Raw genomic sequence first — 17,834 nt, forward strand, 5'->3', positions numbered from 1 at the left:
CAACACAATAAAAAAAGATAAAGAAAAAGGGGTACCATGCTCCAAGCGCCTCAGCGTGATTATTCCTAATACCCGAAAATCTGTAATATCGCATAATGGACCATTTCGAATTTGCAACAGAAAAGTAGTAAAGCTTATAAAAATGTTGCTGGGTTTATTTGTCAATGTAACTCTTAATTCTTTTAATGAATTCCACATAGAAGACGATTTATTTTAATTTGGATGTAATTTCCCAGAGAGTCAAATTTGTAATTGGTTTTCGTCTAGACGTTGGGCGTTATGAAAATCTCATCACTGCTACTTTGTATTGAGACTTTCTTATAATGTGAATATCAAGGGAAATGTTACATTAGGATATTCTACTTATATATAAATAGGAGAGAAACACGACACGCATGTCAATACAGTTTACATGTCATAACAGCATTAATCAATGCGCATGCTTATTGTAACAGATTCATCTGCATTATTAGCAACAAACATTGTATGAAATTGAAGAACTGGTTAGATGAAAAAACCAAAATCAGTATTTTGAACTCTGATGTTTGCAAACAAGAGAAGATCTTTTTGCTTGTGGGTTCGACTTCAAATAAACATGATAGATACATCCATAGACATTCCAGCAGACCCATGCATATACTAATTCTATAGATTTTCACAAAAATATCTTTATTTGTTCAAGCTTTCTCTTCCAAGTCAAGCAGACACTGAATTATAGAAAGTCAGTCGTGCTTCAAACCTAACAAAAATGTGCAGCATTTTAAAAGATTTATAACCGGTGAGTATTTTTTGCACCTGCATATGCAATACAATACTATAAATATATTCATCAATATGTCAAACTGTTTAATCTATTAAGCTTAAATTCAAATGATAATAAATTCTCTTAAAAACCTTAAACATTTTGTTCTCTCTAATTCAACATTTGGCTTTGGAAACGTGAGGATGAAGCAAGTATATAAACGACATTTCTCTTCAAAATTTCACTTTGCAAAAGAATAATTAAGACTTAAATTAATTTAAATTTGTCTTACCCTGGCCAATTTCTTGGCAGACCTCGATCTATTATCTAAAGATGAAGTTGTGGCCATGTTCGTACACTCCAAAGTAAACAAAAACACAAATATGTCACTAAATTCTTATTACATCAAAAGTTACAGGTACATAGGAAATTCTTCTCTTATTTGATATATTCTCCAGGTGAAACTGTTCTACAATACCTCAATCTAAATCACCTATTAATGATGTTGACAGAGTGCTTCGAAATGAACATTGAAATGAACATCGAAACATACATTGAAATGTACGCCTAATAAGGATATAAATTCTTCTTTAAAAGTCGTATATTATCCTCTAATTCTAATGAGTTTGTTTGATGTCCCCCGAGGTACATTTCCGGACCATTTAACCTTATTGAGACATTTAAATCCGAGACATTTTCTTTCACCCACTTACAAGTTTGATAAAACTTTCTTTAAATTTTAAATATTGATTATTTGAGGACTATTTATTTAATTCGTTAAGATAATATTTATGAATGTGTCATCATTATAGAGATTAGTCTTGTATTTTAACAATAGGGTAGTACTGGACAGACAATACATCCACTGTCAGAACCGACGTATAGCTGTAATACGTATGTAAAGTTATGCACCCCTGTCGAGACAATTATGGAAACTGTCATGGATTATGCAAAATATAGGATAGCACTTCATATTTATTTAGCTTTTAGATTAGTATTCTGAAGACAAAGACAAACAGTTTTTAAACGTACGTTCAAATATATCTTAATATACGACAAGTCTAAATTGAAAACAACGTTCAAACCTATGATTGCGTTGGATAAAAACCGCAATTTTATACGTGTGCAGTGGTAGAAGGGTCTAAATACAGCAAAAACAACATTTTCCAACAGACCAAAAAAGTGAAAAAGTATATTTTAAGAAAATGCATTTGACTAGCAGGTCGAACAACGGATGTTCTTAAACCCTGCTGACTGGCATTGGCGATTGCCAAATAAACGGATCACCAGATGTAACAAAATGGATCTGAACTATTAATTTAATACCAAACAGAAAACAGTAAACTTGCGGAAAAAGAATATACGACATGTATACAGTTTAGAAAAAGATGTCAATATCAAACTTTAAATGCAAAATTAATTTCATTTTAAATCAATTTTTTAGCCTTTAAAGGTTACTTTCAAATTTAAAAATTATCAAAAATATGAATCATTGAAAGTGAATGGTTAATTGTCATTCAAATCAAAAACTAGTATGTAAGAAATTTTGAATATGTTCAGGTAAGATGTCGTTTTTCTCATTACGTCACGAAGATTGTTATCATTACACATTTGATCAATTTCAAATCAGTATTAATGGATCTTAATTGTACAAGTATTGCCCTTAAAGATGACCACATAGATAACTATCTACGAACGATCGTGATCAGGATCAATAGAGTGTCATGCCTTTTAAATAAAGATGTCCTGCAGTTTTTAAGTGAGTTGTTTTTATTTAAATTTCTCTCCTGGCTTTTAGGATTATTATATAAAGGTATTTGATATCATTATTTTGTTTTGTAGTAGAACAAAAGAAATGAAAAGGAATATGAATGAATGGAATGGTGATTGATTGATTGTTGGTGTTTAACGCCACTTTCAGTACTATTGGCTATATTGTGGCGGTCAGTTTTTATAGGTGGAGGATGCCGGAGTGCCAGGAAAGAATCACCGACCTCCGGTAGGAGAACTGACAATCCTAGTCAATTAAGATTAGGAGTCGAACGCTCCTGTCACGTGCGGTGTTCGAGTGTTGACATGAAAGTGGTACAGTAGATGAACTACTTCGACCACTTGGTCACATAGGTCTCTGCAATGGAAGGAGAAAATGTTGACCATTAACAAAATTAAAAAAAAAATTCTGTGTAGGTATTTGATATTATTATTTTTGCATTAGAGCAAACAAGATATGAAGAAAAAGACCAATAAATGGAATAGAAGAAGAAAATGTCGAACATAAGAAAAATAATACATGACATTTGGCAAGTGTGAAATGACAGCGATGTAACTCCTCCTCTGGCTTCAATGACTTTTCTGTATAGGTACTTGATGTAATTATTTTTGCATTAGATCCGAAAAGAAATGACGAAAAATAACAACAACTTGAACTGAATGAGAAAATTTTTTAACATTCATGACATTTTGCATGTGCACATATAATCACAAAATCTGCAGCTGCTTTAGAAAAAACCCGTATACATGTATACATATACTAGTACTTAGTTTAGACTGAGTTAATCTTCGCTAATGGCCAAAGATATGTACTACTTAACTGATACTTATCACTATTATTATACAATCATAAAAATAATATTATCCTTAGAGATTTAAAATTTTAAGGTAAATGAGGATTTGGTAAATAAAGATTACATTTGTTTAGATAATCATTAAATACAGTCTGAACGGATCAGACATACAGGTTGAAATGGCGGCTGAATTTCACCTTCAAGAACTTACAAATTTTGAGGGAAACAAAACGTCGTTTGAAGAAAAAATGTATTTTCAATCCCCTTTCATAAGCAACTATAGATTAGGAAATAAAGCTGGAATTTCATTAATTTAACTGGTTCTATTTCAATTAAAATGTATTTCTGCACAGAATTTAACACTGCAAGATACAAAAAAAAAAAAAAAAAAAAAAAAAAATCGGTTGTCATGGAAACTTAATTAATTTTCTAAAATAACTTGTTATTTTTCAGTTTAATTTCAAAACAATCATGCTACTTGAAGCTGTAACAGGAGAAATGACTAGAACTGTTTCCTTAAGTAGTATCATAAAACTCAAGTGTTTGTTAGATTGGTTCAGATTTAACGATGCTGGAGCGTTCGGAACACCTGCTTCAATAGATAATGTTTGTGTTTGTCATTGGTTTTTCTGGCATTTCTGTAAATTATTTAGTTTGTAAGGAAATTGGAAAGAGTTGAAGATGATATAAAAATCTTGCATGTCTTAGAAAATCGATTTGGTCGCTATCAAGTGATCATTATTGTGTATCTAATCTATTCAGTGCTATATCGCCAATATAATTGAATTGTCAAAGAGAGAGATTTCCGAATAGTTTTTTTTTTTCAGAACGTAACCTGCCGCCATTTTTTGCAGATCTGATCAATGTTTTAATTTATTTCTGTAATGGTATTTTCCCTGCAATCATCGTCTTTGATGTGTTTTGTGGAAACTTGAGATGAAAAGTAATCAAGAAAAATCTAATTTACGATTAAATACACTTGAGATTGATAGATCCCATTTAAAACAAATCCTGGTTATACGGTTTTGTTGAAAGTAAAACAAATGTTTTCTACACTTTGGTAATTCTATGTTTTCTCAATCGAATTCTGATGACAGCCAAATTTCATGTAAATCTCCTGACCATTGAACCAAACAATATTGGAATCTACCTGAGACTGAAAAATATTCGGGCAAACATCAATTGGTAATCCCAAATAATTGCTTTTTATTCTAAGAAAACGTCTTCATAATTTCGCATTGAACCCCATCCTCATCCTTCATCCTGCGCATTTGAACAGTGACGTCTAAAATTTCAATTGACGTACAGTATTTATTTCCTTTACATCTAAGGTACAGATATCCTGTTCCTAAATAATATCAGAAGTATAGGGAACTTCTTGTGGAAGCCTGATTCAACTTGCAGGAGTCCAGTTTATATTGGAATTTCAAAACCTGGTTTTGATATGGTAATATTAATGATAAAGTGAATAAGTTTACAAATGGTCCTTCAAAATTTTCAATTAAACTTATCGATAATGGTATTTGTACTGATTATCATTACCTCTTACATTTTGTGAATACTAGTTTGAAACTGGTTTGAAATGTTTAAATTTATTTTTTGTATTGCAAGTCTGTATACACATTTTCGTAGGAGATTGCACAGAGCGTATCTTGCACTGTTCAAGTATAGGATGAAATCTTTTCAGAAGTCCAGCAACCGATATCGACATAACTTCTGAACTTCCTGCAGCGAGTACAAAAAGGTGTTTTGATGCAAGTTTCATAACTTTTAGTGGAAAACCAAAAACAAACGTCACAACTGTTAATCAAGTGCACCTTCCAATTTAGAACTAATCGAACTTCCCTTGCATGGCTGAATAGATTCTTTTTCAGTAACGTTTTATTCATACTTCACAGATGTAATTAAACTGAGACAAAATGTTGTACCAAAGTTATAATTGATACATGAGAAGCATTACTTCAAGTTATTCTACGGACTTAACAACATTATATGTCCTTTCATTGCCTCATAAAATTTTGCTCTGGTATAAAATGGTATTCATAAGCCTGACAATGTCGGTTTTTAAGCGTGCAAATAATTGAATTTGAATCAGTTATGGAGGTTTTTGTAGCATTGATCAGGTTGCACTGATCATGTTAAACATATCCTCTTGGTAATATTCCGTGTAATTACAACAGCAATGGTTGTGTAACACATCACTCCATCATGGAAAACTTAATGTAAAATCTTTAATTGAGGAGACTTTGGGGGATATTTTGGAAATATATGAACCATAGGAAACTACCACTTAAACGGCCTTTGCAAATATAGGTCACTTACACTACTTTTTTTTTAACATTTTGAAGTTGGCAGTTTAAAAATGTAAAATCTTTGAATTGAGAAGACTTTGGGGATATTTTTGAAATTTATGAACTCATGGAAAATACAACATAAACGGCCTTTAAAAAAAATATTTCATTTGGCAAATGCAATTTAAAGTTGACAAAAAAAAAAGGGAAACATTTTCAAAAGATGTCTGTGTTTATTTATCTATAGTAGTATAACATCTGTATATATAGAGGAACATTTTTAACTATTTTTTTTTAAAAGATTTGAATGTAGAGCGTTTTGGTTCTTTTGTTTCTGTATTTCCTGTACAGACCAAATTTGCCTGATTCATCTTTCATCATTGTCCAAAAATAAACACATTATACATTTATACAAATTCATTGCATTCCTTACATCCTGTTTTAAGACTTTCAAAAAATAATCAAAACTACACCAATGTGTGTCGATTTCACGTTTACACGTTTTAAAGTCATAAAAGTGACAGGTAAGACGGAAATATACATGCATGAACACCTCTGCCAGCAGCTGTTCTACTTGAATTTCAAACCAACTAAATTGCAAACTTTTGAACATCCAAACATTGACTTTCATTTAACATCAATTTGATTACTGTTTTTGTATTGATATTTCTAAATTCGATTTAATAAGTGATTGAAAATGTTTGAAACTGACAACTAAATTACTACGCCAACTATATAAGACTAGTTTTCCCGGTAAAATAATAGCATAATAATGGCGCATTGGTCGTCTGTTAATGGCATATCTTGGTCTTTGAAGCGTTTAAGTATTGCTTTGGTTTCAAAATGGCGACATTATGTCACTTTCTTTGACACTTTGCGAGAATTATCTATTAGTTATTACAGGGGCTGCTTGTATCTATTCATTAGTAAGCATTTTTGGTAAAGAAATATATGTTTTGAATTGCATATACATTTTTTGTACTTGAATCGAGAAAAGCGACATGAGGTAAACTAAAAAAGGTGTTTGTAAATTGATAGAAACGCAAAGAAATTTCAAATCTAAATAGATTTTTAACAATACAGTATTTGCCCCCTCCCCCTTTTTGGGGGAAGTAAAACGACTCAATATATGCATAGAAATAACGTGTTTTGTAATCCTTAAATTACACCCCCCCCCCCCCCCCCATAAAAACAAAAACAACTTAAATTTACAAATACACAGTGATTTTGTGCAGCATCAGCATCTTTATACGTGACGTCTGGACTCCCCCCCCCCCCCCATAAAATCTTCCCAAAAAGCTACACTATTTCCAGTGAGCCTGCTTTAGATTTATGAATGATTTTGCCACCCCGTGGACAACATTGCTTACAAAATTATATTTTATGATATTGGCATGTTGATTTTATTGTTTTGTCATATTCTGTAAATGTACCATTATTTTTTGTCTGGCAATGAATGAAAGAGTTTTTACGACAACTTCACCACTTAATTTATCTGTCCACAACGTAGAAGCTATTAAATACATATCCACATGTTTAGCTTATTGTTTTGCAAGCATGGTCTTAGATTGATAATCCCAAACCCTGTACCTATTTGCCGACTTTCAGTCTTACTTTAGATTATGTTTCTGGAGATGGATTCGATTGCAATGCGGTTTTTTCATGATATTAAATTTAATTGTTTCAAATAGTAGTTGTACTATTGCTGATAAACTAAAACAAGTTGAAGTTAATTTGCCTATGAACATAAATGTAATAATGGTATTATTTCATTTCAATATGAATGTACATTTCTGAATAGTCCACGTGCATGTAGTTATCACTGTCAACGTAGATAAAACGATGCAAGTTCATGCACGTGCTTCACTTATAAATATTTAGTATATTTATATGTTTACTTTTCTTTCTTTTTTCTTCTCTTTTTATTTGTTTAATATTGTTTACTTTTCAAATATCTCGAAGTAATTGTGCATGAATATAAATATTAAAATACATTTATCATTTGTTCAAAGTTTATAAAAAGCATACTTGCACGTGCATCTAAGTAACTGCTGGGGGACCTTTCTTTTATAATTTAAGAAAGTCAGACCCTCTCGAAAGTTTACTTTTCAAGTATCATTTGAACACATGCACGTTTTCCCATAAATTGATACATATAAATGTAATAATGTCACAAACCTGTTACATTTTTGCTTGGTTGATTGACATAAAAACATTTATTTTATATTGTTAAAAAATACTTCATATCATTAATCAGATAAATAAAACATTTAAAGAAAAATGTACAAATCGGAGTACAAATCTATATCATTAAAATGACAATTTAAAAGCAAGTAATTTCGATTTAAAATCTTTTTTCTGTAGTCATTAGATTAAAACCCTGTAAAAAATGGAAATGGTTGATATATATTTAACATTGTTGTGCTGATATTTAGAGTAATTCTGATTTAATATATATATATATAAAGTTTAAAGAAACTTACCACGAAAATAACAAACACACAAAAATTCAGTAACATTTTATCAGCAAGGAATCGGCTTCATCTATATACTATCCACAAAGATTAAGACAATAATGACGCACGCATTTGTCTATCTGTCAAAAAGAGTTTCTTAATAAGACGTTTTTTATGTTACACCGGACACTCTAAAAACACAAGTCAATAAAGAATAGCGGCAGGTGTAATAAGCTGAAATATTCCCCTCCGAGTCGTTGAATATGCTCGTATTATTACCCGCCTGGGAACCGTATTGTTTAAAGTTATTGTTAGAGCGAACGCTGACTAGATATCTCTTGCCATAATCCGAGTTTCTACATTCCAATCAATATTAATTTTCTTTATACCTTAGGAAAATTATGTACTCTATCTAATTGCGCCAGAACACAAAAACCTCATATCTGAAACCTTTATAAAACAAATTACTTCATGGGAAGGCAGGAAGCATTTATAGAACAGAAAGATGTGTATTGCAATCAGTTTTAATTGTGTATTGCTATTGATTTCATTATGCTTTCATTATACGTATTTTTGGGCGTTTTACGCTTCAATAAACTTCCATAATTCATGTTAAATGCATTGAAAAATAAAAAGTAAACAAAAAATATTAGGTTATCAATTTACTGGTTTTGATATAATGCTGAAATTAGAGTAGTGAAAACATTCAATTAGTTTAATTGAGTCTAGAAAACTTGAATTGGAAGCATAAGGTTGTGACGAATGTTTAAAGGGGTCGATACAACATGTTTTGTCAAAAATAAAAATCAATAAGATGGTGAAAGCGATTAGATGAAAGAAACAGAAATGTATTTTTCTCATTCTTCATGTCAACATGCAAAAAATGTATTATTAATTTTTTAAGGGGCATAATGTCATGTCATTTTTCAATATTTGTATATAATTTAATTGCAATCTTTGGTTTTGAATACCGGAGTTGTCGCGGCAATACAATAGCATTCGGCGAGAAACTTGCCAAATTTCATATATCATATATAGATTTAGAATGGGGGCAGAATTAACCCTTTGGGGTTATCGGGTGGAAGTTATTTGTAAGATATAGAACTGCCTTGTCGAAAATCAAACAACGCAAAATTAGCAAAAAGGACCCTAATTTAAAGACCAATTCAACTTTTCAATAGCGAAGTTAAATCTCTCGTCACCGATTAAGTTATATGAAAAATGTCAGACATAAATTTCAACCAAGCTCTGCTGTATTGTTTTTGCATGCCGGATGTTTTCATCTTGATGTCGACCAATTGTTTAGCAAAGTCGTCAGCCAATCCATAAACAATTCAAAATTTTCATTTTAAATATATATACATGTATACTGAATATGCTTAAAACTTCATTATCGAATTGTAAGATGATTGATTGATTGTTGATTGCCACACTCTGCAGTGGCAAATATTTCACGCATGTTCAGGGCTAGAACAAATTGCCAATAAATACAATCGGTATATAGGTCCTACTAAAGATGATAGACCGGATAATTGGCGGGAAAATTGAAATGTCACTGCAAAATGAGGGCATATTGGATATCAAAAGTAATTTAGCCTTGCTACAAGCCAACTGTACGGACCCCTCAAAGAGTTGTCGCGATAGTTCTAAACGTACAGAGAGAATGGTACTCTTTCAACACGTAGCATCGGATTTAACGTCCCAATTCTGACCGAACGTGGCTGGTAATTTATACATCGCGCACAGTTTAGAGAAAGATATACACAAATTTTTAGTTGAAAGAGAGATTGAAGGAAGACAGTTTTGATATACAATGATGGTTAAACTTTCACCCTAAGGGCGTATTGGGTTATAGAAACATAGTAATCTTTGGGCTTCTGCCGTTTCTAGAGTAAAACTCTTGTTGAAGGAAGGCGTTCATTTGACTTTGCGGGTGAATACATTCGCAGGTATGGGGACATTAAAGCCGATACCGCGTGTAGGGGTGAACGTGGCGCTGTTTAAGAACACTTATATCAACTCTTTGAGGCGACAGTAGGCGGTCTATTGCAAGGTTAAATTCTGCCCCTATCAAACTAACCGACTGCATGATTTTCGAGTGACGGCCCAAATTATCTGCCCTTCATTCCGGTAGTCCCACTTTGCGGAACCATTGCATTTGTTCTTGTTCTAATCCAAAATATGCATGAAATAATTGCCACCGAATGTTAAAAAATAACAATCAATCAATCATAGTATGAATGTGATATTTGTCACTTGATGTTAACACATATATCCATCCATCCTTCATTCGTCGGCTTATTTTTAAACTGTGCCAGTCTTTATTGCAAAACTAAGCGACAAATTGAACTTTTCACATATCATACTAAGTTAGAAATTTAAGATTTAAGATCAAACAAAGTGACATTGTTGTATTTTTAATTTGAGTTTCATTAACATATCATCATAGTGTATCACGAACATATTTTGGGACTAAAATGGGGCTAAAATGACCGTCCTCCTTTAAATGATATACATGCACATAATCCTCTGAGAGTTTGACTATAGGTGAAGGTTAACCAAGCGCTTCAAATGCATTGAAAGCAAAATTAAATATGATCCGAAGACCGAAGCATTAGGGTCTATGAATAGGAAAATCTAAAGTTCATGAAATAATACAAACGCCGGACTTCAGAACATACGAGAACAAGTTTAAAATTTCAAACAACAACGCAAAGTGAAAATTAATTTGCATAATAATCTTTTTTTTTTAAAGTAACAAACACGGTACATACTTTTTCATTCATGGAATTTAATCATTTAATATCTTAATATTTACCAAATGATTTATTGGATAGTAAAAAAAATAGGGCCATCCCTAGATTTCTTCCATTCGACAGTTATACTCACGCTAAAGAGGGTCGTTCGCTTGTTTGTCTTGGATTTAAAGAACGCTTCTAAGGCCAGTCTGAAAGGTAAAGTTAAATCTGATGCCTCGAGCAAGGAGATTGCAAAGCTTTCTATACGTTAAAGAACGCATGCAACAACTCTTTGAGGGATCCGGAAGTACCATAACGCACAGTGAAAAATTAAACGCGAAGACATCAATCTTAAATTGCAAGATAAAAACAATACACGTACATTGTCGGAAAATGCAGAAATTATTTCTACTCGCTACGAAACTTGAAAATAGCTCGGCGAACACCGGGATTCTTTTACCTAGACCATATATCAATCAAAGGGGCACCATAAGGTGGTACATAACACTACAGGGAGATAACTCTGTAAAAATCAGCTGAACGTTTTAATCACGTTCTATTGTTCAGGAAATATTAAGCTTCTCAATGATCAAAACTAGTGTTTGTCAAACTGCTATATATCCAATGAAATTTTTCCGATAAAGTTTGTGGTTCAAGTGTTTTGAAATTTTTATATTTTTGTCAAAGGGTCAAAGTAAATGTTTTGTCAAAATTTTATGAAAATTAAACGAGCCAAATTTATTTTAGTCAAGGTGTTTGGTACCCCCATAAGAACGAGTTTCCTAGCGTAGACACTTTATTTTGATCTCTAATCAGATAATAAACTTTCAACGGTATATTTAAACGCGGTATAAATTTTGTTTGAGAACCTTAAATCTAAATCGAAGCTTGGAAAACCTAACCAAAACCTCAAATTGATTTTCTACCGATAATTACTGATGAATAATTTAAAATGTTATGTACTATACACTGTACAATAAACATCCATTAGGCTTGCATCTTCGACATGATAAAATTAATTCAAAGCCCAAAGGCATTTTGTTTAGGATTGTTTAGGATTTCCAACCTCATTAATGTGATTCAATCTTCTGTTTTTAAACATTCGACGTTAATGTGTTATATCCATAAAGTAAATTTAGCTAAGAGTAATGTGTCTACTAGCTGTAGCTTTAATGAAAAATAAAGGGAAGTAATCAATTTTCTCTCTTTGAAAATTTGAATGGAGTTTATTAAAACTGACAGAGTTATCTTTCTTGGAATATGAAGATTCAGTGTCGGAATTGAGAGATTTCATAATAGGAAGAAAAGCGTTTTGTTTTGTAGCGAGTACAAAACCGACAATGTGCGTTATTAAAAATCCGACAATTTAAACATTAAAGTTTTTTATTATGATTTTTAATATTATTCGACATGGCTTAAACCTGGGACATAATATATTGACATAATAGTCCAAGCTTAAAGCTGACCGGAAGGAGGACAACAAAAGGAATTGCGACATAACGAAGTTATTTTAACTTTACAGTTTACTCAACACAGAAGCAGGATATAATTGATCTTTATTTGAATACTCGAATGATAAAAATAAAGCAAAACATTATTTATATAACTTGTATGTGTAAAATAGACCGCTGATTGCAGGATAAATATTTTTTTCTAAAGCTAGTTTCACTCATTGCGTCTATTCGTCTTAGCGAAGCCCTGACTTTTGGTTATGTAAAATTTTCATAAAAAATGTAACTTAAAACAATCATGACCGAACTACTTTTTGACATTACGCTCCTACATGTAGTCCTTCATTAAAGTGTCGTTTATATACAGAGCAGAGGCAAGTCAGGAATATGACAGTTGTTTTCCATTAGTTTGATGTGTTTAGGAATTTGATTTTGCCATTTGATAAAGGACTATCCATTTTGAATTTTCCTTCGAGTTAGGTATTTCTGTTATTTTACTAGTACTTTTTTCTATATCTACTACTTAAGACCTAAGTGAGATTTTTGTGGTGTCGCATTCCCCACTATTTCTTTACGTTATTTTCGTACGGGAAAAGCCGAAAGTATATTTAACATATATCGATAAAGTGGTGTCAAGATTGCGTGTATAACAGTTGAAACTAATGGCTACGCCACGACACTAAGCCAAACAATAAATGATAAAATTATAAAATATTAAACATCATATATGCCAGTAGTAAAAAAGAGTGTTATAATATTTATGCAGGTGTTGTGTCCACTCACCTCAGTGCAAATGATTTTTAATGAACGTAACAGTAAGCTGCATAATATCAAATGAAGATAGAAGTAATTGTAATGATCTCTCTTTTTCGGATAATTTCAAAAATCCAGGACAAATATTATTTATGTCTTTTTCTAGATGTTTTCGTAAAGATATATCAAGTTTACATGTTAAGAAAAAGTGGGTTTCATTTTAACCTCATTAATATTACAATAATTACAAATTCTATTTTCTCTTTGAATTCTTTTATATCTACCCCTCTCTATTTCCAAGAAATGATCACTTACTCGCATTTTACATAAACATTTTCGATTTTCAAAATCCTTTTCAAGAATATATTTGTCTAATTCATATTTTCTCTTAATTTTACTGTACAAGAACATTTTACTTTTTTCATTAGTTGATTTTAATATTCACAAAAATATATTTTCAAAACTATCTTTTATTTCTTTTTTAATATTTTTTTAGAATGAACTCTTCTCTTGTTTATAGTTTAGTTACTGTATTTTTATCTATGTCTATCTTTTTTTTTTGTGTCAGCTATATTTTCTACATGTGAAAACCATGAAAATACACCGTTTGTACTGAGCCATTTATATAAACTAAAAGCATCATATGATAAAGGGTTATTTTCATCACTGGATATTCTTGCTAAGTTTTCAGTGATTTTACTTTAATAAAAACATCTATGGGATACTGGGCTTGTTCTGCTCTAGCAGCTTTATTGACAGATTGTTTACTAAGCCCCAGTATATATTTGTAAAATTTTAAATGTGTATTAATAACCCTGATGGTCATGACAGCAGGTTTAAGGTAGGGATGTCCACAAATATGAAGAAAAATAGGAACTATTTAAGATAGTATCTAAATCAGCAATTCTTTCTTTGCACTAATCAACGCTTATAGAAATATTCCTTGAGATCTAAGAGGGACTGGATGGGGTTTACAGAATAGAGAATAATGGACGATAAATAGGATTGAAAAACATGGCAAAAAAAGGATAGGGAATAATAGTGTACTTAATTATAAAGGATAGAGGATACTTGGCAAAAAAACTTACAAATAGAGAAAGTGGCATAAGAAATTAAAGAATAAATAAATTACAACCCCTCACCATAAAGAACATCCACAACACGAGGAAGGAACGTTTCATAAGAAAATAATTTAATAGTTTAAACAAATCACTGCTTCTTCACTTGTATTTTATGTTGTTTTATTTTAGTGGACGGGCTCTGGGCTCCCTGGGCCCCGGACTCTATCCTAATTTCATCGTTGGACTCAATTAAGGCTCCCCGTACTTTGCTCAAGACTACATTAATATGACTCTTGGTTCCATTGATAGGGCTCCAAGCTACAAGCGAAGGTAGGAATCCGTTACGGGCTCTAATACGTGGGCTCCGGGCTCCAAATGAACGGAAGAGTCCAAGTTATTACCCAATTTTTAACCTTACCATTTTACCAATAGGTGTTGATACGCAACCACATATAACGAATGTGAATGGAGTAAATGCAAAAACATTATAAATCAAGTTTGTAAAATTCTAGATTAGGAATATTGAAAGTAATATCTGTTGTACTACATTCTACAAATAGTCTTTATTCTAACAGGATTGAAAACAGTCCGTTCTTATTCCCCTGGTGATAATTAAAAAAACAACAAAATGAATAAATATTTATCCCATAACATTCACGGAGTTTGATACACTCATTTAGGAATTCAGGTTTGCTAGAGTTAGTTCCCCTGCAACGTGAAAATAAGTCCAGCTGCGATCGTGTACATTTACATCGTTGACAGAATGTTGCAACTTTGTAAAAAAAACATGTGTATGCATTGAAGGTCTTTGTCAATCAAAAAATAAATAAATAAAAAAATAGGTCATTGGGTATTTGAAAACACATATACGTTTTACGTTTCTATGTATGTTGGCGTTTGCTTTTGTTGTAGTTCAGTGTTTTTGTTGTTCCGTAGTTTTCCTCTTATAGTTAATATGTTTCCCTCGGTTTTAGTTTGTTACCCGGATTTTTTTTTGCTTAATCGAAGTATGACTATTGAACAGCGGTATCCTATACTACTATTGCCTTTGTTTACAATCATACTTTGGTATGTAATGTCTCACATTAATGTTCAATATAAATATAAAAATGTCAGAATGCAATGCAAGTTATTTGTTGGGTTTTTTTTTATTTAATCAGACGTAATGGTCAGAAATTGATTTCATATTTTCAGAAATTTTCGAAACAACCCATACGATGCTTTGAATGTGCAAATTGATTTTATCATTTGACAATATGTCTAGAAAATTCACTATAAAACAGACAGTAAGTTCACTTGTTTTATTGGTAAACCTACTAAATTCTAATATATATATATAAAAAATAAGGAGATGTGGTATGATTGCCAAATAAAATTGAGAATGGAAATGGGGAATGTATCAAAGAGACAACAATCCGACCAAAGAGCGGAAAACAGCCCAAGGCCACCCATGGGTCTTCAACATTGTTTCTTTTCTTTCAGTACAAAGTGCACAAGAAGGTTATAAGTCGTCTGTTGATCACTTTGAATATGGCAGGGAGGTTGGAAATGGAACATATCTTTAACATGTTTTACTTTTCAAACTTTTTCTTTTGAGAATTCCAAAAATAAATAGTGGATTAGCAATTCACATATGCAATAAAATGGGTTTTCCAGCAAAATGTTTACCCTTAAAAACTAACTTAAAGTAAAATCATTTGGGAATAGGAACAAAGGAAATCCAAAAGATTGCGGTCTTTGATATACATAATACATTATTTGATGCTGCCAAAAGACAATGATTCAGAGTGGCTTCATTTCAAAAATATTTTTATCTTAAATAATTTCTTTATTGAGAAAGTAGTAATTTCATTACGTTCTATAACATAGCCTAAATCCCAGAAAATCTCTACTCTCGCGAGAACTTAATTCAGTTAACTTCATCAAAGCTTACTCCCCGGCAACTAAATAATAACATTAGATTATACAAAACATTCTACTAATTCTTTTGACATTAATTGACGTTTATGATGTTCAATGCGAATTTGATTAATTTCCAAATTCCGTCGAAAAGTAACATGGACGCCATTGGCATGGTATGTTTATTTGTAAATGGATTCATAATTTTGATATCCTTGATGAAATATGTTGTTCCTAAGCATATTCGAGTTTTAGTGTCTTTTTTTATCTTTACGTATGCCGTATCTTACTAATATCTGAACACTCATTCAACTTGAATCCATGCATATTTTAAGGGAGTTCTAATTCCTTCTTGCATGTGTTTTGCGCCCCTCCCTAGTCGCATATATATTTAATTTAGGTATCCCACACGATGAACCGCGGTCGTGTAACTGGTATTCCACACGGTTGACTTCGGTCGTACAGTTGCATTGGTTCTCGCATGAACTACACTTTGTTTGAAAATACCATTGAACTTCAGTGGATTTTTTAAACGCAGTGTACAAAATCTCTTTATTCTAACTTGATATAGAAATAAAGAGATTTTACTTTATTATAGCACCATACCGACTATTAACCAAAGACATTGAAGCAAATACTTAGCTGCATAACCTTTTCTAACCATTTCGTTCAATCATAACGTGAACCTTGGCCTGATCCTAACTTGTTCTTATTCATTTCATGAACCCTATATTTACAGTTCATCTAAAATATTGGATTTGGAAAAAGATAACGACTTCTGATGACTGCTTTGGGAAGTTCTTGCTTAGATTAAAAGATCTTTGACCATTGGTGTTTGCATAGATAATGACGATAGCCCAATATCATACCAAAGGTACAATAACAACGGACAAGAAGTGATGGCTAATCATTTTATACACAAAAAACAAAAGTAAAAGTACAAGATATTAGTAAAATAGAAGGTATATAATTTTGAAAGGAGAAGGTCCGGTAAGGTCTTATTTTGGCCTAAAATTTGAAGTACAATATATATTTAAATATTAAGACTGAACACAAGTGCGGCCACTTCAATTTTAGACAAAAACCGTCTAAAAATTAGCACAAGTGTTAAAATTGTGAAGATTTCAGTAATTTTGCATGAATTGATGATGCTAGTACTTAATGCATATGCATTGTTTTGTCAAAAACAGCCAATATTTATGTAGCAAAAGTATTCTACTGTCCAATAAATAGATAAAAGCTTAGTAAAAAATCTATATTTTGGGGCCAAAGGGGCTCTTACCGGGCATACTCCTTTAAATATTTGATAACTATAAGAGATTGAATTTCATTTCTAAATATACTTTTTAGATATTGAATAGTAAAAAAACGAAAATAAAAAAAAAATACTGTAAGAAGTTAAAGAGCTTCTAAAGTCAAGTGGTAAAGAAATTTAGGGAAAACAGAAGAAAGAAAAAACAGTAGAGAAAGAAGTAAAAGCCAAACTTTTCCTACCGTTACTTGAGCAGGTCTGTTCATAACATTTCACTTACCTAGAATTAAAAAAAATATACATGTATTATACAATTTCACTAAAGTTATACATATAACCATAAAAACTATAGTGTCTACTATGATTAATTATGTGTTTGTCTAACGTCCAGTGGCAAATATTTCATGCACATTAAGGATAAAACGAGCTTATAAATATATGGAAATACCAAAAAAAAATCATTACGACTGTGGCTAAAATAACCTCATACAAGAAGAAATAAACAATATGTGTCCATGTCGATACTTAGCACAGTTAAGTAAAGACATACAGCACGTTTAATATTACCATTGAAAGTTCAATATCAGATTATAGACCAGCACGTACAGTTGTAATTTTAACACTAGT

The 17,834-nt window shown here is 31.7% G+C and overlaps 1 protein-coding gene across 7 annotated transcripts in view; it reads right to left on the minus strand.

The window, feature by feature from the left end:
• Nucleotides 1-17,834, minus strand: part of LOC127720635 (uncharacterized) — a 149,120-nt gene that overhangs the window by 46,956 nt on the left and 84,330 nt on the right. Inside the window, exon 1 of one of the 7 annotated variants that reach the window (XM_052227345.1) lies at nt 17,450-17,477. The exons of 4 other annotated variants lie outside the window; for them this stretch is intronic. In XM_052227345.1, coding sequence (XP_052083305.1) covers nt 17,450-17,473 — 24 coding nt within the window. In that variant the 5' untranslated portion in view covers nt 17,474-17,477. Of the gene's footprint in view, nt 1-1,034; nt 1,191-8,080; nt 8,495-17,449; nt 17,478-17,834 lie in introns of those variants that run through there. 2 more of the 7 variants (XM_052227342.1, XM_052227336.1) reach the window with 2 other exon arrangements.

Source organism: Mytilus californianus, unplaced genomic scaffold (genome assembly GCF_021869535.1).
Source record: "Mytilus californianus isolate M0D057914Y unplaced genomic scaffold, xbMytCali1.0.p SCAF_11, whole genome shotgun sequence".
In the NCBI taxonomy this organism is placed as follows: domain Eukaryota; kingdom Metazoa; phylum Mollusca; class Bivalvia; order Mytilida; family Mytilidae; genus Mytilus; species Mytilus californianus.